Consider the following 27,974-nt stretch of genomic DNA (forward strand, 5'->3'; position numbering starts at 1 on the left):
GGACATGGGGGACAGATGTATATCTGTTCTGGGCTCAGCTGAAGCGGGGTGATGCCTCCCTCTCATGTTCTCTTCCCTAGGAGTGAAGGGAGTTGAAGGAACTTCTCCAGCTGGGGGGGTTGTGAAAGACCTGGGAAAGCTGAGGTCATTATGTTGTCCTTTGGAATGGAATTGAAGAATTTGAAGACAGGTGAGGAGAAGCAGGAGGGAATCAGAAGATACAAGGTTTGTTCACCAGGTGAGAAGTGCCTGTTTTACATCCCAAAGGAGATGTAGTGGAGACTAGGTGTTCATGTGTGAACTCAGGGTTTTTTTAAACCAAAGACTGTGTGGGTGAACTTCAGGCTGACTTTTCTTGGTAGAGGGCTGGACTTAAAATCTTTAACACAATTCTTTTACTGCACATGTGTGGAGCATTTCTCTGTGGTTGAAAAAAGCCACCCAACTGATCAAAACCTGAGTCTTAGTTCTTATTATTCATTACAACCCCTCCCCTTCCACCAGCTGGAGCAGAGGGACTCCAGGGTGACCAGCTGGTGGGAGGCCCCTGTCTCATTACAAAGTGGGAGTGAAACGTATTTTTCCTGAAAGTTTTTGTGGGTATTTGCTGACAGCAGAGGACAGGGGTGAGACTCATAGATCTTTTGGGTCTCATGGTAGAGCTTGTCGTGGTTGATACACACTAATTTCCCTTTATTCATTCTTTTTTTGAGCATCTCCTCCTGTCCACCTCAGCTTTTTTTGCCCTTCCCAATTTTTGTCCTTCTGCCTGGTTCTGCTTACAGGCCCTTCAGCCCTAAATTACTTCCTTTTTTCTTTGCCTGTCTGCAGAGACATTCCCCCTCTCCCTGTCTTAACCTCAGGCCCTTTATCTGCTGTCTTAACTCCCAGTTTAAGTTCTAGTTTAAATTGCCTCTGCACACAGCTCACTGGCCCCAGTCCCTCTGCAGCTTCTCCCAAGTCTTATCAGCTCCACACATGCCTCCTCCCTTTCCCTGCTGCAAATGCTGTGTCCCTGATATCAGGTCTCTCTGTGGCTCTCTCATTTGTCTCCTGTCCATTCCCATGCCCTCCACAGGCTGGCAGTTCCTGTCACCACATCCAGCCACCTCTGGGTTCTACCACCTTCCTGTCTGGGTTTCTCTCTGGGGAACCATGGGGTGATCTCTCCAAGAATGGCTTTCCATGGCATCATACCCTAAACACTCTCCCGAACCCTTTTCTTTCCATCTCCATGCCTTGTCTTCATCTCTAAACACCAGAGCTTCCACCCACATGTCCAGTTCTTTTATGAGCAGTGTTTATAATGTTGTACCTCCCCCCACCACCCCAATCTAAGATTGTTACCTCTCAGATAATCCTTCTACCCAGCCACCATCTCACAGAGAAAACATCTCACTTTCTGCCATGGGACCACCAGAAGCCATCAGTACAAAGTGACCCAACTGGAGCAGGGAGGTTGGACCATACAACCCACTGTGGTCCCTTCCAGCCTCACCCATCTGGGGCTTCTTTGCTTCTGTGAGCATGAGGGAACAGATCCATTTCCTTTGTGGGGAAAATGTGGTGAGTGGTCTTGTCCTCTCTATGAGCTGCAGAAATTTCAGATAAGAGGTGAATGACTTCCAAAATTTCAGAGATGTTTTGTCAGCAAGGAGTTGTCCAGTCTCTGCTGAGGCCACCTGAGCTGCACTTGGAAGTTTTCACTGGTGGGCCGAAGAACTTGCCTACCTGCAACTCTGTCTCCCAACCATTTCTTCAGTCCCAGATGCAAGACAGGGCTACCAGGGCCTTTACAACTATGATTTTTAAGATGGGTAAAAGCATAAATTTGTAACTAGCCTACTTCTGGAAGTGCTTGACATAAATATATGCTTGAGGTAAACAGCAGGTGAGAAAACATCCAACCCCCAGCAGTGCCAGTATGGCAACGCTCTGGGCAAGCTTGGGAGCAGAGCAACAGGCTGTGCTGGCAGCTGTGCCAACAAGGCACAACAGAAGACCTTGTGCAGGCAGATGTTTGGACCTCACAGCCAAAAACACCCCTGGCCCCTGTGACCAAATGTGCTTGTTTTGGGACAGGCCCCGCAGCAGAGGAGAGCCCAGCGTATCCCAGTGCCACCCTGGCAGTGCAGGCACAGCTCCCTGCGACATCCCAGTGACACCCACTGCTCCCTGCCCAGCCCTGGGCTCTGCTGCTGCCCTGCCCCTGCCCACTCAGGGCTTGGGGGCCGGCAGCCCTGCACAGGCAGTGCAGGAGGAGGGCAGTGCCTGGCATGACTGCGCGCTGGGTGCCTCCGTGCCAGCGCTGGGCACCGGCTGTGCCTGGGGCACCGTGTGGGAGACTGTTTGTATGGCTGCATCCTCCTGGTGTGGGCAGTCTGGCTGTGTCCCATGACACACACGTGGTGTGAAGGATGAATGGAAGATGACTGTAGGAGCCTGCAACAGAGAGGATAAAGAAAAAAAATCAGCTAGACCTGCTGGGGTGGTTGAAATTCTTGTTTTGGGCTTGGACAAGGTGTTAAAGCACATATCTCATTCCCTTGAGGGATTGCAGAAGCAGTGAATGGGTCTGCAAATGCATCCTGCCCTTCACGCAGGGGCAGCAGGAACGGTCCCTGCCCTGCCTTGTGCCAGCCACTGTCACCCACCTTGGGACCCTGCTCCTGCCACGGCAGCTCTGCAATCAGCAAGAGATGACTTGCCCCTGGGCACTGCCATTGTATAAAGGGACAGGGAGGCAGGTTTCCCAGTCATAAAGGTGTTGCACAATTAATTATTCTGGCTTGGCTCCGGATCCCTGGAGCTCAAGGATGCCACACTACATGACTAGTGCAGCACAGGCTCAGCCCGTCTGAGCCTCAGGCTAGCAAATCACTTCTGCTCCTGTCTCTCCCCTTCCACTCGCTCTTTCAAAGGGGGGCTTCATGGAGCATGCTCTGAAGCAGCAGCACCTGCAATCAGGGGGCAGCCAGAAACACATTCTTGCTCTCTACTGTGACTTCCCTCTCCCTCAAGGGACACCCCTCTGCTGAGCCCTCAGCCCACAGGAGAGCCAGCACTGCACTGGGTAAGAGCAAATCACCATGCCTGGGCTTCTTGTTTGCATTTGCCTGGCTCAGGGCTAAAACACATTTGTCTTGACAAGCTTTTCTGCTGGAAATTAAAGACCTTGTATTTTTCTCCTCACAGTGGTATCGTACCCTATAATCAAGCTGCTTCTCCATCTTCTCTCTGAAAAGCTGAACATGCTGAACTCCCAGCTTCTTCCTGCAAAGTGTTATTTGCTTTAGCCCTCGGGTGAATTTCCTGGTGCTGTCTTCACTGTCTTTCACTTTTAAACATATTTCAAAAGTGCAAAAACATCTGAAACCCCACAGCCCTGTACTCATCAAGGCTGGTTGTGGATATTCCTCTCCTCTCCTCTCCTCTCCTCTCCTCTCCTCTGAAAACCTTTTCCTTCCCATGCCCTTCAAAAACTGGCTCACGTGGCCAGGCACATTACAGGGCTTTCTAGCTCTTGCCATTAGACGCTGGTGGATTTGCAATCCCCGTGGGAGATGGGAATGCAGAGCCAGAACACCATTATTGTTGGACATCCAGCACTAAGAAATGTGTCTTGCACTCATGCAAACTCCTCAGCAGGGGTCTTTGAACATTATTACAGCTCAGGTTTGTAGTCAGCTTTGGTACACATATATCTCTGCTTTCCTTCATCTTGGGTGACGTGAAAGGAGGTAATATCTCAAGTATAATCCCAGGCAGTGGCCAGGGCTCTTGCACATGCTAGGGCAGAGCCCAAACATGTCTAAACCACCTGTAGTGTTGCTCGCAGGCCAATGGTGCAGAAGGCAAGCAGGGGAGCATCGTCACCCAGGGTCATCAAGTTTTTGGGGCTAAATTCTCTACTGCTGAAAGCTGAAGATACCACAGTTTACACGCATGGAAGACTTATCCTGGCATTTTTTTGTTACCCAAATCAAGAGTAGCCTTGCGATGTTAGCTTGGAGCCCATCCATTGCAGGATGCATTGTCCCAGAAACAGGACGGAAAGTTGCCTGTTTACCAAGCGGCAAAAACAATAGTGATGAAAGACAGAGCAGTGACCTGAGTTCAACAGCTCCAGCAGCGGGAAGTAATAACAACAGATGTGATCCTTTACCACAGAGATCCATAAGCTACTCTAGAGTTTCATGGCCCAGAGTCACCCTAAGGGCAGTGTACATTCCAGAAACACCTCTGAAGCACCTTATGGTAAGTGGTAACAAAAAGAAAACCATTGGGCTGGTGTCGTGGGAGCAGTGTTCCTCCCAGAGCAACGAAACTGTGTTTCAGACAGCAAAAGTTAATTCCTTTCTCAATACAAGGACCTGGCAAAAGTTATTACTAGCAATTTGCCCTGCTTCCCAGGCTTGCTGTGGTCCAACTTGACACAACTCACCAGGCTGTTTAGCCCAAGAGGAGGCATCTCTCTGCTGGGACACCACTGGTGTAAAGGATTGCTGAAGGATAGGACATGTGTCTTGATCCCCCATTTGATATTTTTCTGATAGATATGCCTGATCTGAGGGATACCTTGCCTCTCCAGCATGGGCAGCATCATTTGTACATTAGTACACACTGCTGAAGACCTCTTCACTTCACTGAGACGAGCAAAGAGTTTTGGCCTGTTTCTGAAGGAGCAGGATTACTGCTGTGACAAACCCTGGGAGCAGTATGAGACACTGCAGTGAAGGGCTGCAATCCCAGAAGCAGGTCACACCACCACCAATGCAATTCTCTTTGCTACAGCTTTGCCTTCTTTCATGCCCTGGACCTGGATCCTTGAGGGCTGCTCAGAACCCATGGCCCTTGGCTGAAAACCCCAGAGTTATTGCTGGCTCTCCACATGAGCAGACTCTGGACAGCTCATGCTTGGAGGCCTGCTGAGCTCAGCCACCAGCCTTGCAGCTTGCTGCTGCTTCCACAGGGCTTCAGGGATGCCCACTGGAAGAGATGCAGTGTGCTGTGCTTCCTGCTGTGGAGCCACTTGTTCCACTAGTGGGAGAGTGGGAGGCACAGCTCCTGCCTCTTAGGGATCTCAGAAGTGCTGGGATGTCAAAGCCCACCAGAGGAAGACTGCTGCCTCTCCTTCCCCACACACCTTTGCTCTCCTAGATGAGAAGCAAGGCAAGAAGTTTCCTGTATAGGTAAATAATAGCCTCAACTTCAGACTTCAGACTCCTGTGATTTCTGTGTGAGCCACCAGGACCAAGTCTTCCTAGCACATCCCTTGTGGAAGCCTGCCACAAATGACTGGCATGCCTTATTCCTCTTCAGTGATCCACACTGGGATATCCCACCAGCTTTTCTCTAGCCCTTTTACCCTTCCCTCCTCATCCCTGACTTGATCTGCCAGGGGGAAGAATGAATGAGCAGAACGACAGCCATGCCAAGCCCCACTCCCTCGCTCTGTCATTTCTGCCAGCTGAGTGTGTTCATCATGGGAAGGGTGGGAGAGCATGTGTGGAGCCAGGGTTGGTGCCTCTTTCTGAGGGTTTTGCAAGGCTGAGAGGATGCCCCAGCTGGGTTCCTGCAATAGATCCTCCCGAGCCACAAGCAGGATGAGTATTAGAGATCTTATCTTGCTTTTCAGTAATAGGTATCCAATTTGCTGACTCCAGGTGCCCGACTCATGTCTGATTCAGGTCTCTGGGCTTCCTGCAGGAGGTGGTGGGTGCAGTGTCTGAGTGGCAGGCTCAGGAAACAGGGGGCACATCAGAGATCCATCACCTGCACCTCCCACGACAGGCTGGAGAGTTTAGTATCTGCACACTGGAGCTCAAGAATGGGTACATCAGTGTGTAGTTAACAGGTAAAGCTGTTCCCAGAGGATCCAGAGCTCCCTTCTGGGAAACTCTAGTCACACACAACAGACTTTCATTGACAGCTTTTGCTGGGAAATGATTTCCCAAGTGGGGTGTGTGGCAAGACACCCTGCTACGGCATGATCATTTTGATGCCTTGGCAGTATTGCCCCGCTCTTACCACCCTGCAAACTTGGTGTGACAAAGTGCTTGTGATGGCAAGATTTGGGGCTGCTGCAGCCTGGGGAGGGGTTTGTTTTTTTGAGCTGTGTTTTTTGAGCTCCCTGGATGACTACTGCTCTTGCCACCTTCCCATTACTCCCTCTTTTCTAGTCTGGAAGTGAACAAGACCTGTGGTGGGGATGGGATTCTACTGTTGGGATTTACTGGGAGATATGGGCTGCTAGGACAAGGGAACCCACTGCCTCTGCATCCCAGAAGGATACACAACAGCTCTCTGTGTGTGGAGGAGGGAGAGGATCTTCAGAACACCCAGTGCTTGCCTCCACCTGGTGCTCCTTTTAGGTCTCATCCTGTTCTGACTGGATGCTGGCAGCTGACAGGGATGGGGGCTTCCTTGCCTGAGGGAAAAAAGAGTGTCTGACCCCAGGAGGAGGTGGTGGGACTGGAAGCTACTGCCAGCACTGGCTCAAAAGGCACTGGTGGCTCAAGGAAAGCATGTGTTCCCTTCTGCCAGCTTCTCATCCCTGTCCCACCCATCCTGTGCCAGGACAGGCAGATCCTGCGGCTTCTGGCCTGGTTGTTCTCAACACCCCGCCCTGCCCTTGGAAGTAAGGGGCACAGAGAGATCTTGGACTGCCTGTATGGGCTGGGATCGCCTCTGTCATGCACTGCTCTCTGCTTCCTTAAACCACTTTGATCCAACTGTGGGCTTCTCAAGCTCAAAAACGATCCATCCCTGAACCTTGAAGCAAGTTGGGGCTTCCTGTGTCCTCACACAGGATCTAAAGGATGTATTCCCATGCACAAGATTAGCCCTGTTTCAGTGGTCCTAGCTTAGGACTGAAATTCTGAATATCTCCTGGATCCTAGTTTGGAATCTGCTTTGCTGACTCTTCTTGGGGTTTTCTACGTGTAAATCCCCACATTAATTCCTTCTGGGCTGGCCAAGAAAAAGAGGTCAGGACATTTTCATAAGGAAATGTTGGCTCTTTACTCTTGGGATATTCCAGGTCAGCCACAGGTTTTGTCAATGATTGTAACTTCATGCTTGGGGAGTGAGGAAAAGAGAGTGGCTCTCACCACAGTGGCTTTCAAGTTCTCTGCTTTTCTCCTCCCACGAGATCAAGACTTCCTTGGAGACTCCAGAACCAGATTAAAAGCTATTGCCTCAAACCAGCTCATGTCCCATGCCTACTGATGTCTGTCAGGTAAAGGACATTATTCCTTTTTTTGGGAGAGGGGCTCTTGTGGTGGATCAGGAGGTGGGTGCCTGACCTGACTTTGGGTGCTGCATCCACTGCACAGCCCAGCCCTTCTGTTTACAGCCCTGTTATCTCCACAGCCGCAGGCACTCGTCTCAGGTAGCTTGTCCATGCCAAATCCCTGTTTCATTATGGAATCTCAGAAATGCCCATTACAATGCAGTTCCTTAATGCTTATTTGCTAAAGGATGATGTTTAATACTTAAACTACCCAGGGGGAAAAAAAAATAGGTCAGTATGGAAATTTCCCCAGGACTCAGGCTGGTTTAAAATCAGCTGGAGGAATGAATGTCCCAAAGAGGACAGCAGACTCTGCTCTCGCTTGAAGCAAGTGTAGACAAGCTCACTTTGCTTTTGCAGAGGTGGATTTAGGGAGAGTCCAGGTGAACTGGTAGTTACAGTCCTTCAACAGCCCTGAAGACACAAGAGGCAGGGCATGTAGTTTGCTCCAAAGTGCTTTTACAGTTCAGGAGCCCAGTTCTCTTCTCTGAGGGTGAAGGTTAGAAGGAAGTCTTCCTGCAAGTGAGATTTGGGGGTATAGAATTAGGTCAGGTTACATAAACTAGGGAAAAAGAGGGACACCACACCTCCTTTCAGATTTAACCCAATGATACTTTCTGCCTTTGCATCTCCTGGGAAGGAAAAACATGTTACTTGAGTTGGAAAACACTGAATATCCATACTCCTATGGTTTCTATGCTTTAGCCTAAGATTGTCAACAGCTAATTCATCCCTAGCTGCACTTGTGCCAAGGCAAACACTTATTTTTCTTCCTAATGTACCTACTGACAGCAGTATGTCCCAGCTTGGTCTTGGGTTCACTGCCTTATTTGAGCACTTTTGGCCCACACTGGACTGGTAAGACTCCATTCACCCGTTTGTTGTTCTGACATTCCTTTGCACCTTTTATGCTTTCAATTCACCTTTCTTGAGCAAAGGTGATCTGGAATTTAAGTGGCATTGCAGAGAGGGACCCTGCTGTGAATTGTGGAACAGTTTTAAAGTTTCCCTGCTCCTTCTGCACCCCACCTGTAGTAGAAACATCTCTGAATCTTGCAGGTCTGCACCCCCTTAGAGACTGGGTGGGTTACACCAGTTAGATGTAGCTGTCTCCACCTGGGATAATTGCTTTAGTCTTCCTTTGTAGCCCAACAAAGAGACGCTCCTAAAGTGATCTCATGGAATACACATCTAAAATTACACCTAGGTGGGTTCTTTTGTTCTTAAGGTGATTGTTTCTGTGCTGAGGAACACCTCTAGCTGTGGTTAAGTTGGAGAGCAGGCACACTTTCCATTCTGGAACATGTCCTCACCTGATAGGGAAAGTTCTTGTCATTGCTCCTGACTCACACTTCGGGCTGGTGGAGCTTCACACCATTTCTGTGTCTTCTGCCTTTGCAGTCTTTGAACTCTCCTGCTGTGGTGCACAACAGCAGCAGTGTCTCCAAGTCAGGACTGGCTCTGCAGCTCTCAGAAGAACAGCTGTCTACACAGAGCAGTTTATGAGAGAAGCCCCTGCCAAAACCCTACTTCAGGAGAGCTGTTTGTAATAGCTTTCCCTTCAGATGTGTTATTAAAAAGCTTTCTTCTGGAGCAATTGATACTTTTCCAGTGTGGAGTAGTTGCTCTGGCATGCAACCACTGAGAGTGGAAAATGGCACCTCTACAGGAATGATATGTGATGTACATTGTTTATTCCTCTAAATTAGGACAAGGTTTGGGGTGAGGAGGAAACTAGATATGACAAGGAACCTCCAGGGGCACAGGTTGTAGGCCCATGCCCAACATAGCTCTGGGGGATCCATCCCTATGAGATATTTCTGAATTACCTCAGGCACAGACTCATGTCAGGGTGCCCATTCCTTCACTTGGTCCCAATCAGTGGGCTTCATGAAGAGCTATTTTAATGAAATTTAAAATATTATTCCTATTATTATATAGTAATTCAAGTCCAAACCCAGTTTGCTGGGTTCCAGGCCACTCTTTAGTGCCCCAGGATCCTAAATTAGGATTGCAGTTTCACCTTAAGTTCTCCAAAACCAGGTGTCATAAACAGTACTCAGCTATGTGGGTTATCACTCTTTCCTGGAGGAATTTCTTCATTTTTCTAACTCAATTTGGAGGGCAAAGCAGACCCAGACATGAAACAAACACCTGCCTCTGCAAATCTGGAGATTCAAGGCAGGATGTTGAAATCTCAGTGCTTAACCCTCCAGCTAGAATGGTTTAGAAAGCTTATAAACTTCCTACCCACCCACTTCCTACCCTGCCTCGCTAGACAAGCTATAATTTTTATTTTTAATGAAATCTAATGAACATGTCACCATACTGCTCTGTCAAGTAGATCATGGGAAGGAGATGGTTAGAGGTGTCTTCCAAAGGGAGATTTCACAAGGCAGAATCCTGCCATGCCTTGACACAGTGACCTCTCTTGGCATAACGGCTTTTGCACTGGGTGACCCTGCCATCCGTGCAAAGAGTGACTCATTACAGATTTGAGTGATTCACACTTTTCTCCCTATCGGATTGCACCATCCATCCTGGGATGAGCGAATACACTTGGCTTGGACAAGCTGTGGAACCCACCAGCCCAGGTTTATCCATTCACTTACTTAAGAAAAAGTCTTGTTACTTTGTTAAACTTGTATTTTAATAGGAAAAATTAGATTGCTGGGGGATGATTCAGAACTCTGCAGAAGCCTAAAAGTTTACGAGCCTGAATTTATTTTGTGTCACTATAGCCAGTAGGAAAACAGCTGAATGGGAGCAGTCAGCAATTGGTTCTTCCTTCATAATTTCACCTGTATCTTTCTCCTGGCATGTAGTAATGAAGATGGAGCCAAGTGGCAAGGCTGAAACACAAACAGCACGCTTAGAACCTGGGTGTTAGTTTTGGATCTTGTCTACAAATAACAGCCAGAGTGCACAGTGAGTTTATTGTGGCACATTGCATGGTTCTGCTGGAGAGAAAGGAAGGGAATAAAAAAGTGACAAACATCACAGAGGAGTGCCCTGTTGAACCAGGATCAAAAGACATAGGTTCAAACCCTGGATAATTTCAAGGTACAGCTGTATTTGCTGGTCCCAGAAGACACTGGAAGAAAAGTTTGAGATTTATGGCAGGAGCACAACATAACAATGTTGTCTCTGACTTCCCCACTGAGTTGAGTTTTCCCTTCTCTTGGAGTTTCCTCTGGGCAACAAGCAGATTCCATAAACTAGGGTGGTACATGGCCCTGATTTTTGACACTGCACAGATTGGTAGGGGTAGTTCATTCGAGATACCTTAATACCTGATATTTTAATCACGCTGTGATTGAGAAGAGGAATCCCTTGCTTGCACTTCAATAGCTCTGGCAAAACCACCAGGAAGTCAAGCATGAGTTTTTTTGTGATGGAGTTTTGGAAATTTTCCTTCTTTGAGACTTTGTGCTGTGAAAGGGGTTCTTTGGATGTCTATGGAAGGCAACCCTAAAAGCATGGATGTCTTTCCATGTCCACCCAACTCTAGGAGAGCCAAGCAGCTTTGAGGTCTTGTCTCATTATTCTTAGCTGCTACATCCAACCTTATTTATTTCTACCTGTGGATAGAATATATCCTGTGGATATATTCTAACCACCAGGATGGGTACAAGTACCCTGACCACCAGTTATTGCAGGAGATGGGCTTTCTTGGAAATCTATTGCTGCTTAAGGACATCTTTAAATGATTTCTGTTTAGATTATGTGTACCTAGGTCCAGCAGATTGGTGTAGCACAGCAATTCCTGTATTGGCACAGAGAAGCTCCAGCACTGGGACCTTTCAGGCCTTGCCCACACTTTGATTATTTGATTATTGCTTCTGAAAGGATGTCCCTCTTTTTCTACCATTGCATCACTGTACTTTCCCCAAGCTCCTTCCTAGATAATAACATGGCTGCCTGTTGGGAAAGCAATTGCATAACTCCCTATTGCTCATTTTAAGTCACTGGATCTTGGGCTGCAGTGATTCACCCTCACAACGCCCCAAGAAGGGAATCTGATATCACTCTCCAATTTACTGACGGAAAAGCTGGGGTGTGGAAAGGTGAAGGATGTGCTTGGGGTCAGGCAGTGAGTCAGGCACAGAGATGGTGTCGGAGCACCCACCCCAGCACCTCAGGCTTGCCTGTGTCTAGACTTCTCCAAGCACCAGCTTTGATGCTGGTCTTATCATTATCTTCTACCATGTCGTGGTAAAAAAAAAACCCAGCCAGAGACAAAGTACCATGCACTGTCCCCTGCCCACCCCCAGTGGGGAAGGCAATGGTAAAAAACTGTAATACTTGTGGGATGAGATAAGAATAGTTTAATAATTGAAATAAAATAAAATATACTGCTAGTAGTAATAACAATGACAATGAAGAAGAGAAAGATAGACAATAAAACCCAATAAAGCTGTCTGATAAACCACACCATTGCTCACCACCCACTGAGAGATGCCCAGCCTGTTTCCCAGCAGTGATCAGCCAGTTCCCCCCAGTTCACACACTGGCCATGGTGTTCTGTGACATGGAATATCCCTTTGGGCAGTGTGGGTCAGCTCTCCTGGCCATGCCCCCTCCTGGTTTTCCATGGCCTGGCAGAGCCTGGGAAACTGACCAGGGCTTGAGTTAGGGTAAACACTGCCGAGAGACAGCTGAAATATCAGTGTGTTATCAGCATTATTCTCTACTGAATCCAAGTCATTAGTAAGAAGGAAATTAATTATTACAGCCAAAACCAAGACATACCATCGACCTTGGAACCTCGGCATCTCCCCTCCCTTCCTTATTTGTGAGGAAATGCCTGTATCCTCAACCTGTATCAGAGGGCCTCAGATGCTGGAGACAGAACAAATATTCCTACCTGCTTGGAGAACATCACAATGCTTTTTGCTTCTCACCTTTCCCTTGCTGGTCTGCTGGCCCTGTCCTCACCATCAGGGAAGGAATAGGAACTAGCCTAAATAAATCTCAATAATTAACTACACCACAGAACACAGCATCTACACACTGGTGGGCATATGTTTTAGCTGGGGAACTGCCAAAAGGCTAAAAACCCCAACATACAGCTTAATTTCCAGCTGTGAGAGCTTTGATAAAGCATCAGGGCAAAAGGACAGGGCAGAATATAAAGGAGAGGGGAGTGCGGGAGGAACTGGGGAGCCTCCCTGGCTCTGGTGATACACTGCAAGATGATGAGGGGAAAGATATAGAGAGAAGGCTGAAAATGGTTGTCTTGAGCCCTCATTTGCAAATCCCAGATGCAGCAAGCAAGCAAGCATGGGGCTGATGGAGCACTCACTGTGGTTCAGAGGACCCCATTGATGCTGGCACTTCCAGACTGGGCTTGAGCACTAAAAAATGAGGAAAGTTTCCTGTCCCTGTAATTATGTTTGGACTTCAGTGTTTCCCTGTGCTTGATTCCTCACACATTATTGCTTTCTTAGGTACATTCCTGACTGCTTCTCGTGTTGGCTGCAGTTTCTGTACAAAATAAAGGCTCATTCACCACTGTACTAAAAAGCTCTGGTTATTCCACAGGAAAGTTGATGGCTAAATAAGGGGAAGAGGAAAAGCTGGGCATCTGTGGCTTTGCAGAGAAGGCTGGGGAAAAAATCAAGGAAAGGGGTCCTTTTCAGGCTTGCAAATTCAGCCCTGCTGGTCTGCATCAAGACCTGGTGAGTCAAGGAGCCCAGGGAATTTTTACTACTCACTTAACAAAAACCAGATGCCATGAGCTGCACATGTCCTGTTAGCAGTCCTCACCTCAGGTGGTACAGACTGGGACTGCTTTCATCCAGGCCATCTTGTGGAACAGTCCTAGAGTGATACAGGATGTTACTGACAATGAAAAGGCAGCAAGGGTTCTTTCCTGTGTGGCTTGGTAAGTCTGTGGGCTCCTCACTGAGGTCCTGTGATGGAGATTGGCTCTGCACTGGGCGTCTCATGTCTTTTCTTTACAGCTTTCAGGGGAACTGGGCTGCAAGGGCTCTCCCAAAGCTCTAGGAGGGTGAGGTAACTTTGTAATGACACAAAAGAATTCGGACCCAAATGTAGATTTCTGTGGAAAGAGGCTTGGTCTTGTTCACAGTCCCAGCTTCAGCTGGCTAACTGCTGGAGCTCAGGAGAGCCTCAGACTTAGCTGTAGGGGTTCAAAGCCTTCTGCCTCCCAGTTTTTCTGTCAAAGCACCTACAGCCTCTGAATCAGCACAGCAGCACACATCACTTTGCCACCTGCAAGAGCTTGGGAGGGAAGGAAATCTGAATGCAAGGTACCAGGCTCTCACAAATGGGTAAGGCACTGCTCAGTCTATGAATTTAACTGAAGCTGGAGAAGGGCAGGTATGGCCCTGCATTTCAGCTGGTGATGAAAACAGCCGTGGCTTCAGCAGGACACATTTAATTCCTTCTGCTTATGAAGCTCCTGAATGTTTTGCTCACCTATGCAAGCAATAAGGAAAATGAAAAAAACCGCCCACACTGTCTCGTGCTGAAAAGCAGGAAAAAAAAGTTGGGTTTGAAGAGCGGGTGGAAGGGGTGTGGTTACCCAGGAGGTGTGTCAGACATCGATGAACTTATTTATAAGCAAAGGCAGCTGTGCTGGAGAAGAAACTTTGCTGAGGCTTTGTCAGCTGCTGCTTTTTCCCTGACACCACTTGAGAAGAACCTCTACTGCGATGGGGCGGCAAAAGGACGTTCTTGCTACCATTGAGGAGCACCTGAGGATCAGAAACAAATTAGTGCGGCAAGCACTGGCTGAGTGCTTGGGGACGCTGATCCTGGTGGTGAGTGGGTGCTGTAGTGTGGGGATGCTCTTCAACCCATGGGTTTGGGGGAAATTGTCCTGGTGAAGGAGCTGTGTTGCTGCCAGGGCTTGCTTTGGGAGTGAGCCCACCTCTGGTGCAACCTGCTGCAAGGGGTCTGGAGGACAGTCCCTGTGCGCAGGGAAAAAATTAATGATATTGTTTAAGGGTGGACGTTGGGGTTTCTTGCAAAATGTGGGCTCTGAAGAGCTTGCTGAGTGTGTGGAAGCTTCTGTGCATCTGTAAAGTGCAGGGAGCAAAACATCTCTGTGTAAGCAGCAAATGTTTTGCTAGAGATCATACAAAACTTCCTTTCTGTCTGCCTTGGGATATTTTCTTGGCTCTGAAATATTGCAAGTGTTATCACCCGAGGAAGTGAAAGAGGTTTTTTTTTTTTTTTTAAATTAGCTTTCCCCATGCATCGCATCATGAAGAAATAGCTGGAATTTAAACTGTTGCAGCGTCCTTTTGCTGTCAGCTCCTGATTCCCCAGGGGCTTGTCAGTGGGGCTGCACGATACCACGGCAGCTCCTGCTGACAGCCACCTGGGAGCTGGTGCTTGCTATCAGTCAGTGTGTTTTTCAGTGGCCAATGGAGATAAAAGTCCTCTGCCTGTTTTAGTGCTCAGTTTCCAAAGGGGTGGAATATAAGGGACAAAACAGGATAAGTGTGTGTCTAATGCCTGTGGTTGCACATGTTTAGAGTGGCTGCAATTTGCTTTAAAGGCAGCTATGAACAGCTAGGTGAGTTGTGTATGAGCTGTGTGGAGTAAATCCTGGTGTAGAAAAACAGTGACAGGGATATCTGGCTTAGAGCATCTGAAAACACAGGACTGCCCAACTGGCCACAGGTTTGATGCACATATATTGGGGCAGAAATGAGATGGAGTTTGCACAGTGAATATCTGCATGTACAGGTTCCTCTGAGGTGGTGTAAATCTAGAGCAATCCTGAAGGTTTCAGTGGAGTGACTGTGGGTTTACACCTCTTTGTAACTGGTGGCTGAACTGCTTGGAGAGAAATGTAAGGGTTGGAATACTTGAAGGCAGAGGAAGGCTTGATGAGCGCCTGGGGAACAACACAAAAAGACTGATAAAATTATATGCTTTCATAAATCAGATTTTTTTTTTATGATGCAGAGAGGATTTTGAAATCATCTATGGCAGCTTAGGAGACACTGCTAAGACTGTGTAAAATGTTACCATTCTTAAAAGAAAGCAGCTTTGTATGGTGCAATGGCTTTATTGTCAGAGTGACCCAGCTTTGGTGATTTGCAAACAAGTCCTGTTGATTTTTCCAGGAAGGGTTGTTTGGAATTAAGGTGGGAAGAAGGTGATAGGAAAGTGATTAACAGTTAGAAGATTGCTGTCTATTAATCACTGATGTCGCTGCTGTTAGTCTCAGGATTGAAACAAGGTGAGTCTTGTGAGGTGGACTAATGCCTCTTGATAGCAAAGCTAATATTGCTGAGAAACGAGACAAGCCTTTAGCCATTTGGATCTGAGCTTTCAGAAGGCCTCATGATCCAAACCTTGTTAGTCCATCCTCTGACTGTAACAGCTGGAACAACAGTGACTACTTTTCTTTACACCTTGCCTCTCCAGGCAGAGAGGAATTGGGATCTGCTAAGAGCTTGAGTAAGGGTTTGGTCCAAAATCATAAGCAACCTCCAAAATGGCAGTGGTGATGGGCACCCATCAGCCACACTGACCACTGCACTGGCAGAAGTGGGCAGCACATACCTGGTCCTCAGGAGCATCAAACCTGCTCTGTTTCAGTGTGTGTGTGTCTAAGTTTACAGCCTGAGCCTTTACTGTGTTCAGGAGTTCCTGAACTGGTTTTAGTGGCACACTCAGCTTTGTCTTGTAGGATTTACAAGCTCACTTAGGATATCCTGCAGCAGCTCTGCAGTGGATGGAGTGCTGTGGGCATTCTGTGTCCGTGTGGGGGAAGGTGGGGTGGGCTTGTGGGAGGAAAGGGAAAGTCCCAAAGGCAGTGAATGCTCTCGCAGAGTCAGAAGTCCAAAACAGGCTACACCAGAGGAAAATGGGTTCCAGGACTGGAAACTTGCAATATCCAAGCCAGTCAATCCCTTTCCAGCTTCTGCTGTCTCAGTCTATTTGTCTCAATGAAGGAAACTTGCAGCTTTTTCTTTTTTACCACCCTGATTCCTTTTCATCTTTTTATTATATTGAAATAGAAAGGGTCTTGGAAGTGAATTCCTTCCCCTTTCAGTTAGCCTGGAAAATTGTTTGCATTGGATTTTCTCTCAGCAGAGAAGTTGCCTTTTTATACCTTGCAAAAGTCCCTGCTGCGCACCCTGCCAGCAGGTTGAGCTGTGTCTATGCATTTGGCTGCATTGCATCCCAGTAAATATCTGTTTTGGTCTTCACAGTAAAATGCCTGAGGAAAGACCTGAATCCATGAAAATTTTCTTCATGGGAGATGGAGTTGACTAAACACAAATATGTTTGAACAGAATATTTTCAGGGATGGATTTAAGGTTAGATATTGCTCACACTGAAATCAACTTCTTGAGCTCCAAGGGAGGGAGACGGTTTAAAGTTTGCAGTTTACTTTAAATTTCAGTGTGTAATGTAAAACTTGTCCTGCTGTGGATATTGGCACTGCTTCAGCTTCTTCCCTCCTCCCTTTCACTTGCATAATGACTGCAGCTCTCTTAAACTCTTCTAGACAAAAGCTATTGCAGATCCCTGCGTAGTCTTGCTGCCTGTAAGAATGAACCTAGTGCTTGATTTTATTTTTCTCATTTTTTTAAATAGATGGTGAAGGTAGAATCATAGAGTGGCTTGAGCTGGAAAGGACTGTTAGAATAGTGCTTCTTTTTTTTAAGATAAGGAAAATAATCCAGCTAAGGCAGCCAAGCCCTGAAGAATGCCAAGGCAAGTTGCTGTCTACTTGCAAGCCACTTTTGCTGTGCAGAGCACCTTGCATAACTTTTATTTAGTTTGTGGGTGGTGTCTCTATTGTTGCAAAAATAGTAATACTGATTCTACATACATTTCGTTTGATACTTAAATTGGCATTTCCCCTCTTCGAAATTCACTTTCTAAGTAGCACTTTAGGCTTGAGCTTTATACCTGTGTTGGAAGCACCGCTTGCTGGCAATCGTTAAGCACTACAAACGCCAAAGGCATTTTCCCAGTCCCTTGTTGTTTGTGTTATTACTGTAGCAACCCACTAATGCCAGATTTCCATGGTGGGTCTCCGTGCCTCTCTTAAGGCTCGGTCTGTTTGCCTTGCTCTGCTAGCTGTAAATACTAAAGCTGGCTCTGTTTGTCTTTTACATTTGCAGGAGAAGTAATGTGATTATGACTGATTTCCGAGTGGGACTCACTGTGAATCTCTCACTGTGCTGTAGAGGCACAAAGAAAGAGCAAATCAACTCCTAATTGCTTTTCAATTGGTGCTGCCTTGACTTTGTGGCTAGGTGGTAGCTTTTTGGGATACAATGGTGCTGTAGACCACAGAAACAAAAAAGGCAAAGTGGTTTGGATGACTAAAGCAAAGGGAGCTTCATCTCATGAGATGACCACAGCAAGGGGAGCCCCACTTCTGTGTCAGCAACTTAAAGTTGCTGCTCATCCCACAATGGTCTGGGCGCAGCACAGAAGTTCCCACAGTTGCTGTTTGATTTGGGCTGGTTTGCTTAAACCCAGCTTGTCACATTTGGAAAATGTAATTAAAAAGAAAATTAAGAAAGTTATTTTCATTGTTAATGATTTGCAAGGCTGTAAAAGGGAGTGGAAATCCCTTGCTGTAAGCATGTTGGGTGCTGCTAATTCTTCCTTGCAAGGGAAGGACCTGGTGGGTCCTGTGCTGCTGGGTACGGGGACATGGGAAGTGGCAGTGCTGCTGCTTTCCCTCAACCCTTTCACCAGAAGAGGTTGAAGCTCTTCATTAACTGTCCAAAACTGTCCCTCCTTGCTGTCTCTCTCCAGGAGCCAGACATTTTTCCTTCCTACAAACAGGACAGTTCAGGCACCAAGACTTTCCCTCGGTGGGAAGGCAGCTTTTCCCCAGGAGTGCCCAGCCTTGTGACAAAACCCCCACCAGATGCACCGATCTTTCTAATGGCTGAAACCTCTTGATCTGAACAATAGTAGGGGACATCAGAATAAGTGTTTTTCCTTCTGTGCATGTGTGAAAAACCTAAACCAGTGAATTTCCTCCCTAATGCCCAATTCCTCTGCTCAAGTTTCTTGAGCTGAGGGAGGCTCATGTCTCCAGCTTTGTGCAATGTTTTTTTGTAGCATGTGATGTATGTGGGGCCCAGTTTTGCTTAGAATCTCTCATCTCTCCAGCCCTGCAGCCCTGCCTTGGCTCTCGTTCAGTGGGTGGTGCACAAAGTGCTGTAACATAACAGACCATCTGCTGCTGCCCTTCCTGCAGGGCTGCTTCTGTATACCCTGCCTCCAGCTGTGCTGGACAAAAAACTGGGCTGTGGGGTCTAAGGTTTCTCCTTGATTTGCAAATTGAGAATGGTGACCAGCCTGGTTGGTTGAGAGATGCTTTAAGGAAAAGTATAATGAACAGTGCATCTTGCATTGTCTTTTTGGCTGATGGAGGCTCTCCTGCCATGTGAGCTATGGAGTTCAAGATCTCTGCACGCTGCTCTTGCTCCCTGCCTTCTCCCTATGAAGAGTGGTACCCTCTGTGTGTCCAAAACTTAAAATCATCCGTCAGTATCTCTGGGTCTCTTCCTTCAAAGCAGACTCATTGTTTGACTGCCCTTCTGGCATCTTCCCCATTAACCAGAGTACATCAAGGGCTGACCAGTATTTCCCATCCACCAGGATGATTAGGGTAAATTTACAGCAGGTTTCTTGCCTAATCCCTCTGTTATTTGCTGGCAGAAAAGCTGTAATTCAGGTAATTGCACTCCTCCTGGTCTATGCCAGCAAAGCTTTCCCGCCTACATTTAGAGACCAGTCTGTCTGAAGTTGAAGAGCAAATGCACCCAGGCCTTTTGTGTTGCACATGAAGGTGTAAAAAAGTGCTGGCAAAGAAAGGAGGAGACAAGAAAGGAAGAAACCTGGCTTGTGTGAAGAGTTCTGCACACCATGCATGAAGCTCACATATGGAGCAGTTTTTCACAAGGTCTGCCTGAATAGGCTGCCTTTGTAGCCTTGTTTCTTCATGAGCTATTGCAACTTTTTTAACCTCCATGGTTGTTTCCTAACATCACTCACTGGCTACTGGGCTTTCATGTGTTCAGACATTGATATAGGGTGTTTTTATCTTGAGTGACAAAGCCAGCTGCTCACTCTCCAAACATGCCCTGGACACAAGGATCTCGAGGTTTCCTGAGTGTGAGGTATCTCCTGCAATGTGCTGCCTTTTCATATTATTTGCTGCTGCTGGTGCCTCCTTTGTACAGGGGTGCTCTTCTCCCCTCTGGAGTCTGTCAGCCCTGCCACTCTTGAACCCATTCCTGCAGAACAAGGACTTAGCCCTTTTTCACAGTGCAAGAAGTTGAATCACCCCATGAGCAGTAAGAAGCCTCCCTGTTAGATTTGCTAGAGTCAGTAAGATGAAATTAGGGAGCAGGCTTCTATTAACCTGGTTAATGGGTGCATTGACTTCAGTTCCTTGGAGAGCAAGTTTAACACATCAGAGTCATGCTTTTTGCAAGTATTTTATTAGCACTTTAAACCACTTTTGAACTTGGCTAGTAGCGTGGGTGTGTAACAGTTGACTGCTGCACCTACTATCATGGGAGGTGCTAACCTGGGTTTCTGTTGGCTGGATATTCTTTCAGAAGTTTTTTTAAAACAAAAACAGAACAAAAATAAAATTTCTACCCCCCCCCCCCCGACAAAACCAAAGCCAAACAAATGAAAAAGCAAAACAAAAACCTAACAAATGCAAATGAGAAACAAAACCACAAAACAAAACGCCGTGGGAGGCAGGTTATTAAAATCAAAGGAATGGTGTGTGATCTCCCCTTGGGTGTGCATCACTGTGCCTGACTACAGTGAGCTTAAGAACTCTTAAATACATTGCATGGACTAAAAAGACTGGGAAAAATGTTGAATCACTTTTATTTGACATTCCTTGCCTTTCAATCCAAGCTAGATGCTCCCGAACAGCTCTCTGTGAGCAGTGAACAAAAAAACCCTAAAAATGAAAGCTGAGGTTCTCTGGTCTTGTCTGACCTGGGTAAAGGAATTGGAAAGAAAACTAGCAAAAAGCAGAAGTGAAAGTGGTGTGATTAAAAATTGTATTAGCTATTACCACAACAAAACTCTGTAGTGTCGAGGTACTTGCCACAAAAATCTGGGTGAGCATGACTTGAACTGGTTCCTTAAAGTTAAATGCCATGGAGGGATGTCATGCATGACACTGTATTTTTGTGTTTAGTGGACTCCACTGGTGCAGGATGGAATTGAACACTTGCATATCAAAGTTCAAACCTGTCCCTAAGTATCTCTGTGCTCTTTTTATCTGCTGAGGGTTAAGTTTTCTACTGTTACGCTGAATTAAGCTAAATAGTGCTCACGGCTCATCTGATAAATGGTTGTAATGGTCCTGTGGAGTGGCTTCAGGGTGTTTTTGCATGGCCCATGGACTCCCTTCTGAGGAAAAGTTGGAGAGCTACTGCCAGGTGGAGGATGGAGGAGAGGAGGATGGGGAATGACCTCTTGAGATAACCTCTTGAGAAATGGCAGACCTGGCGTTCCTCCAGCTCAAGGGAAGACCTTTGTGGGTGATCAGGGAGGTGGAGGTGGGAAAATTTTACTCTGTGGTTTCTGCAACCAAAAGGTATGTGTATAACGAGCCAACCACCATTCACCTGCAGAACTGCCAGTTCTTACAGAGTGAATAACACAAACACAAAATCCCTAGGGATCACCAGGGGTAAACTCCACCAAACTCAGGTTTTGTGGGCTTGTCCCCTGCCAGGTCAGACTGATGTGCTGTGTGGCTTTTGAGAGGCAAACACCATGGACATGTACTCTCTGAAATCTCTCCAAAGCTTGGTGGGTCTTGTTTGGGGAAAGGGAGAAACAGGATTCACCCTGGTCATTAGCCTGTATTTATTTGCTCAGTTGGAGCTTTGCTTCCCTTGGTGGTTTGGGCATAGCTGTTTCTGTTTGCTGCCACTAAACAAATCTTTTTTACCTTTGTCTTGGAGTCTCCTCTGCCATGGTTTCCCAGCTCGGTAAGGACATTGTAGGGGCTGTTCTGACTGCACCCAGTAGAGAGCAGTGCTGGCTATCCCTCCCTCTCCAACGAGTTCAGCTGGTTCCTTTATTTTTTTACACAAGGCCCTTGTGTTGGACACCTGGTTCCTCGTCAAGAGGCACCTATTTACAGAGTGTCCACCTCATGAATCAGCCTGCAGCCTACCTGGCTGCTCCTTTCCAAGCAAGCTGAGTGCACCTTTTGCTTTGTTAGCAATTCTTCAGTTGCCAAGGGTAGGGGAGGGGTTAAGTTATGTGTGTTTTGTCTTTGTCTCTGATTTGGATCGTGTGTTGCTCAATGAGCATGTCCAGTGTTGGCTGAAGAATAGACAGCAGCAAACCTGGCCACTTCAGTGCCTGTTTGGTGGCTTATCCTCTAGGAGTTGATACCACCTCTACTACCTCTGTGGCAACTGAGTAATTGTGGGATGATGGAGTTCACAGAAGTAGAAAGTCTTTGTGGGGTCGTAGTCATGGGCATGTGGTCAGAAGAAATAAGTCAAGCCTTGATCCCTAGATTTGAGCATTTCATGAGAAGGCTGTAGTCTCTGTCCTAGTTTAAGGATCCTCTCAGTACCTGCTAATGTGGTAATTCCAAGTGATAGTACATCAAGGGTCAGTTCAGGTGGAGCCACTGGGAAATACAAGCATACAGATGATCAGGCTTAGAGCTCTTTAAATTACATGTTGCATAGTGGAAAGACTTGCCAAGATAGAAAGCTTGCAGCTGGATGACTGATGAACTGAATTGCCAGGAGAAACTGGTTTGAGTTGTTAAGAGTGAGCATAGGAATGAGGGCTTTTAGGTGCAGTTGGGAAGAGAAAGATTATCCAGTTGAACACCTTTAAGCAAGACCTTTCTTAACTACTAGGAAACAGTTTTATCACCCAAAATAAACTCTGCCAGAGTGTTTGGTTTGCTGCACCCCTGATCTTGGACAGAAGGACAAGACCGGCTGTGCTGGTGGACTCTTTTGAATATGGAGCATCTTTCTTGATGGAGCGTGGAAAGAGAACTCCATGAATGTCAGGCTGAATGTGACCTTCTTCAGTCACGACTGTATTTCCAGGCATTAACAGAATTATTCCCTATGTGCTACTGTTTCAAACAATTGTTAGTCTTTTTAACACAATGATGCCCTTTTTAACCCAGATGCCTCATCAGCATAGCTGTACTGTGAATATCTCAGACCAGGACGATATCTGACTCCTCCTTCTCACCTGGCATCTTAAAATTAGATGTTTGGACAAAGAATTCCAGACTCCTGTAGATGCATCTTGCTTTTAATTTTAGCCCTGTTTTCAGTCCACCCTGCCAGGAGATAGATTTGTCTGTGCCCTTTCTTCTCCTCTCCCATCTCTACAGATAATGTGTAGATACTTTAACCAAAGATAAAAGCTGTGCAGGATTTGAATTGTGAGTGAACTATGATGGTCTGTGAAGGTGTAAGGAGAGCAACTGCAGGCATTGGTCAGCAACTGACCCTGATGTGAAACAGAGAGGGTAATTTCAATCTCTTTTTCTCCTCCTAGCTCTTTGGCTGTGGCTCTGTTGCACAGATCATTCTCAGCAGAGGGACTCATGGAGGTTTCCTGACTGTCAACCTGGCCTTTGGCTTCGCTGTGACGCTCGGCATTTTGATCGCAGGACAGGTGTCAGGTACGTGTGGCTCCACGTAGGCTGAGTTTCACTTGTGTCACTTGTTGTGTAAGCCTGCTTTTCTTGTGCGGCACTGGTATGGAAGCTAGTGCCCCTTGGCACAATTCTGGGCCCTACATTCTGCCCATAAAAGTACACTAACCACCAACCTCTCTGCAGGTGGACACCTGAACCCAGCTGTCACTTTTGCCATGTGCTTATTGGCCCGGGAGCCCTGGATCAAGCTGCCAATTTATGCCCTTGCACAAACCCTGGGGGCTTTCCTTGGAGCTGGCATAGTCTTTGGGCTGTACTATGGTAAGTGTGGAAACCTTGTGTCTTTTTGGAGGTGAGACTACTGATTGTGACTCACTGCAGGGAGGCAGGTTTCCATATCAGAGAGGAGCACTTGCAGTGCAGTATTCAAGAGATCTCCTTACTGAATTTGTGGGATGGCTTTCCCATTCTCATGATGATGAGTTCAAGCCTCCTCAAAGCAATCTGAAGGCCAACCAGCATTGTCAAAGTGCAAATCTTTGCCCTTGAGTAATGAACACTGGACCTCTGGATGGGCTCTTTTGTATCTACTGCTCTTCCAGAAAAGTCAGTGAAACACTAGCAGTGATGAAGGTTTTTATATCTGTTCACTGTTCCAGAACCGTTTTCTCATTCTTGGCTTAAAAAATGAAGTCTTTACTAAGTTGTCAAATGCATTGCAAATGTCAAATACATGTCTTGTGTTAGCTTCCAGATAACGTGACTTCTAGCAGATTTTGCTGCTTTTATCAGGGTGATTCCATACCTTGGAAAGCACCTTACAAATCCAGTTCCTCATGCCTCTATTTCTCCTGTGTGTTTTCATCATCACAGGGAGATCTTCAGTGGGCAAAGACTGAATTTTTATGCTGGTCCTTGCTGTTCTACTAATATCAAGTGTGACACTTGGACTCAGACTTTGCCCCCTGATTGTTTCTAGCAATAGGATTGATGCTCCCTGTAGCTGAGTGGGGCATCTGGGTCACTGCTGTTTCCAGCTGGAGGACGAAGCTGCCACCCCAGTACTGGCTGGAACTACTTTTCACTTTAAGAAGAAGCAAGGAGACCTACCTTCCTCTCAGTAAACATCAGGGTGATAGTTCAACACTTTTCCAGTTTGTGGACTGAGGCCTCCTCTTAAGAAGGGATTTAACCCCATTTTAGCTACCTAACCCATGGGAAAGCTGCATTCACAGGTGTCTGGTTTTGTTTCCACTCACCATGAAGGAAAGATAGACCATCCTAAGTTAGTTATCCAGCTTCTACACCGTGGTAAGCAAGGCACTGGTGGCTCTAAAGACAACCTTGGGAGCTGTAACTCAGAAAAGTGAAAGAACAGCCCAAATCCTGTTTGCTAATCCATATCACTATATCATGTCTTCACACCAAGACTGATACCACAGCTGTTTGGTTACCTGTGGGAGAGAGTTGGAGTCATCTTAGTTTTTGCTTCTTGACTCTTTCTTGATGCCTGGCAAATAATTGTTAGGAACAGGGATTAATGCCATCTGCCTCTGAGCCTGACTGGTAAAAAGCTGTGGTGGATGATGTCCTAAGTTTTCCAAATAAGTGTTTGCTCTACAGAAAATGATTTTTTTTTCTCCTTCTCTACCTCTAGATGCTATCTGGGCTTTTGACAATAACCAGCTCACTGTTATAGGAAAGAATGCCACTGCTGGTATTTTTGCCACCTACCCATCTGAGCATCTGAATGTTGTGAATGGCTTCTTTGACCAGGTAAGAGGGGGCTGGCAGAATGAAAATGCATTTGAAGAGGAATCTTTTGGGTGGGTCTGGGCCTCACCTTTAGTTAGAAAATGAATTGCAATTTCAAGACAAGATGTCAATAAAGGTTTTTTGGAGTTGACACAGGTGTCTCACTAGCCCACAGGAAGAGCAGCACTAGAAAGGACCTTACAGCCAGAAGGTTTGTGCCAAGGGATTACTACACTGGTCAGGACACCAGAGAAAAGAATGCCATTTGTCATAGCCACTGAAGAGCCATAGTGTGAGGAATGATAGCTCTTCCTCACTCTCACCCTGGTACTGTGGTGTGGCACAATCCAGAGGTCAGCTGGGTATGGGGTGGTGGTTGCTATTAAATGTGGCTGTCTCCTAAACTTGCCATCAACCACAAAAGGGACAGCTTCTACCAGCCACGGCATGTGGGAAGGAGGTTTAGGAAGATGTTTCCAGCTTTTCTGGCTGCCTAAACAGATATTCATAACTCTTCTGGGGGTAGGGAGGAAGGCAGGGATTTGACTGAGGTTCTGGTCTGCCATAAACTCAAGACAGGAGCACGCTCCACTCTTTTATGCCTATGGCTGCTGTGTCTGATAGTGACTTGGTGTACCTCCTCCTTTTAAGAGAATTACACCCCAGAGGAGTTAAATAACTTGGTTAGAAGACTAATCTGGATTAAATTCTTGTTCTCCTTCCCCATCCCTCTCCAGTTCATTGGCACTGCCTCCCTGATTGTTTGTGTCTTGGCGATTGTTGATCCCTACAACAACCCTGTCCCCACCGGGTTGGAGGCTTTCACAGTTGGTTTTGTTGTCCTCGTTATTGGAACCTCCATGGGCTTCAACTCTGGCTATGCTGTCAACCCTGCCAGGGACTTTGGGCCTCGTCTCTTCACAGCCATTGCTGGCTGGGGCACTGAAGTGTTCCGGTAAGTGCTTGACAATAAAAACCTTGAGCATCAAGGGGAAATAAATTATGAATCCAAATAGATGGTAGCTCTGGCACTATAAAGGGTCTTGGCAGCCACGAGGTATCATTGGATTGTCTAAATGTTGCTAAAAGACACTGTCTGCTTTTTGACTTCTTAAGAAATCGTGGAAACTGGGCAACTTCCAGTAGTGAGAGCAAATGACACAACTTTGCTATCAAAGAGGAAATCTAGGAGCATCCTTGAGAATTTCAGTTGCACCTTGAACATGAGCACATAATGATTTTTTAATGGTAGAAAATGAGAAGTGTTTGTTAATTTTGGGGACAATTAAGAGAGCCTGTCGTCAAGGGTTGCTTTCCTGCAAGCAGTGGGAGGGAATTGAAGGTGCCTAGTGTAGGCACAACAAATGCTTCTCTCCTTTCTTGGTGGATAGACTTGGAAGTCCTGAAAGTAGCTGTTCTGAATTGCTTGTCACTGGGACTTAAAGTGTTTGTCTGTGTCTGTGTAGCAACATTTGCCTTGGAAGCTCTGCAGAGGTGCAGGTGTTACTGTCCTGTGCAAGTGGGTGGTGATGGCTGCAGCGGGTCAGGTCTTGCATGGCTCCAGGTCCAAGTTCAAATATCCTAATGCTTAGGCTGCAGTTCTTACCTTGTGCACTTTCTTTTTGTTTTCCAGGGTTGGTAAGCCGTCCCACTGGTGGTGGGTTCCAGTTGTGGCTCCTTTCCTTGGGGCGGTTGCGGGAGTGATTGTCTATCAGCTGACGATTGGATGTCACGATGAGCCTTCTCCACCTGCCTCCGAGCAGGAGACAGTCAAGCTGGCTAATGTGAAGCACAAGGAGAGGGTCTGAGGAAGCTGCCACCCAGATCTGGCAGGTATTCATTACTCAGGACTGCAGCTGGCAAAAAGGAGAAGTTAAGAAGAGCTTCAAGAACAACAGGAAGAGTTTTTTACCTGTCTAGTAATTTTTTTTCTTTTTTGTATATCCCTGACACATTTGCTTTTGACATTTCCCTGTGAGCCTTCCTCCAAATGCAGTACCATATAATCTTTTCCTAATAGAAGGGGATTGAGGACTGTAGGAGTCAGGAGAGAAGTGGGCATTGTTGTCCAACACAAATTGGGTGCTCAGGAATTTGAAGCTCTTTTGAGCTATGTTGCTGACATTGCCTGTGACCTTGGCAAACTGCTTCCCTTCAAACCTGTGTTCCAGTCTGTAGAATGGGGATCATGCAAAACTTAAATTGTTTTGCTGGCATGGATTGGAACCTCCTACATCCTGGAGGAAATTTGCCTGTGATTCTGTGGATCAAATTCTGCTTGATGTTGCTCTAAAGTCAGTACCTTGACACCAGGAATGAACTAGTCTAGAGGATTTTTATTAGCCAAACTTGCATATCTCTTATGAATTCCTAGATATTTATCCATAATGTCAGTGCAGAGAGTAAGAATACATTGGATTTTCATTTAATAGTAAGAAAAAATGTTTACAAACAAGTACATCCTGGTGTTACAATCAAAAATTTTAGTATTGCCATCTCCTAGAAGATCACATGCAGGAAATCCTTGTTCTAATGAGGGCTAACCTAGACAGAAAGCTTGGCTACCAGAAGCAGCCTTTCTAATTAATCAGCTTTGTATATAAACTGCAAGCAGCTAATAGCAAAGATCCAGTGGAAACACAGTGTTGCTTAAGTTGCGTGTGTTCACGTAAATTTTACAGTGGTGTTGTTGGGGTTTTTTTTTGTTGTTTTAGTAGATTTATATATAAATATACTCCTTAAAGCTGTTACTAAATACCAAAGTTGGGATGAGTTCATATAGAGATGTATGGGAACTGCCGATTCTCTATCAGCTTTGAGATAATTTTGGGTTTTCCTGGGATGGCCTTGGATTATGGCATTGTGGTTTGTGGAGCACCTCCTTTTCTACCTTGCAGAATAACTGGGATATCCCTGGTACTCATGGCTGAGGGACTGAGGTCAGGCACCTCCTGTACTAGCAGTACTGGCATCTCAGGGGATCTCTGACTCTCCCAACGCCATATTATTGCAAAGTATTTGGAAAAAAAAACATTATTGGTTGTGAAAGAATTTGTAAGTCACATGCATTAGAGAAACTTGTTCAAAGCCTATTTCTTTAATGTGTGAATTCATTAAAAATGTATCTTTGTACACATTTCCAGTCACTAAAAGGATGTATTCTTTTTTTCCCTTTTTAAAAAAATAAAATATCAATACCCACACTGTAAAATGGTAGTGTTGCTTGTATTTTTAAGCAGCTGTCAGCAAACTTCACCATGAAAAGGAAGTCATCCA

At 46.3% G+C, this 27,974-nt stretch overlaps 1 protein-coding gene across 2 annotated transcripts; it reads left to right on the forward strand.

The window, feature by feature from the left end:
• Positions 1-54: 54 nt before the first annotated feature.
• On the forward strand, positions 55-27,790 carry AQP3 (aquaporin 3 (Gill blood group)). 2 transcript variants are annotated; one of them, XM_041422040.1, is made up of 6 exons: positions 55-225; positions 22,841-22,967; positions 23,127-23,264; positions 24,601-24,719; positions 25,436-25,653; positions 26,332-27,790. In XM_041422040.1, exons 1-6 carry the CDS (start codon positions 151-153, stop codon positions 26,504-26,506), a joined length of 852 nt encoding a protein of 283 aa, XP_041277974.1. In that variant the 5' UTR covers positions 55-150; the 3' UTR covers positions 26,507-27,790. The 2 variants fall into 2 exon arrangements, with proteins under 2 accessions (XP_041277974.1, XP_041277973.1); XM_041422039.1 differs by lacking the exon at positions 55-225 and adding an exon at positions 13,874-14,082.
• The last annotated feature ends 184 nt before the right edge of the window (positions 27,791-27,974 follow it).

Source organism: Onychostruthus taczanowskii, unplaced genomic scaffold, assembly GCF_017590055.1.
Source record: "Onychostruthus taczanowskii isolate IOZ18803 unplaced genomic scaffold, ASM1759005v1 scaffold70, whole genome shotgun sequence".
NCBI classification, from domain to species: domain Eukaryota; kingdom Metazoa; phylum Chordata; class Aves; order Passeriformes; family Passeridae; genus Onychostruthus; species Onychostruthus taczanowskii.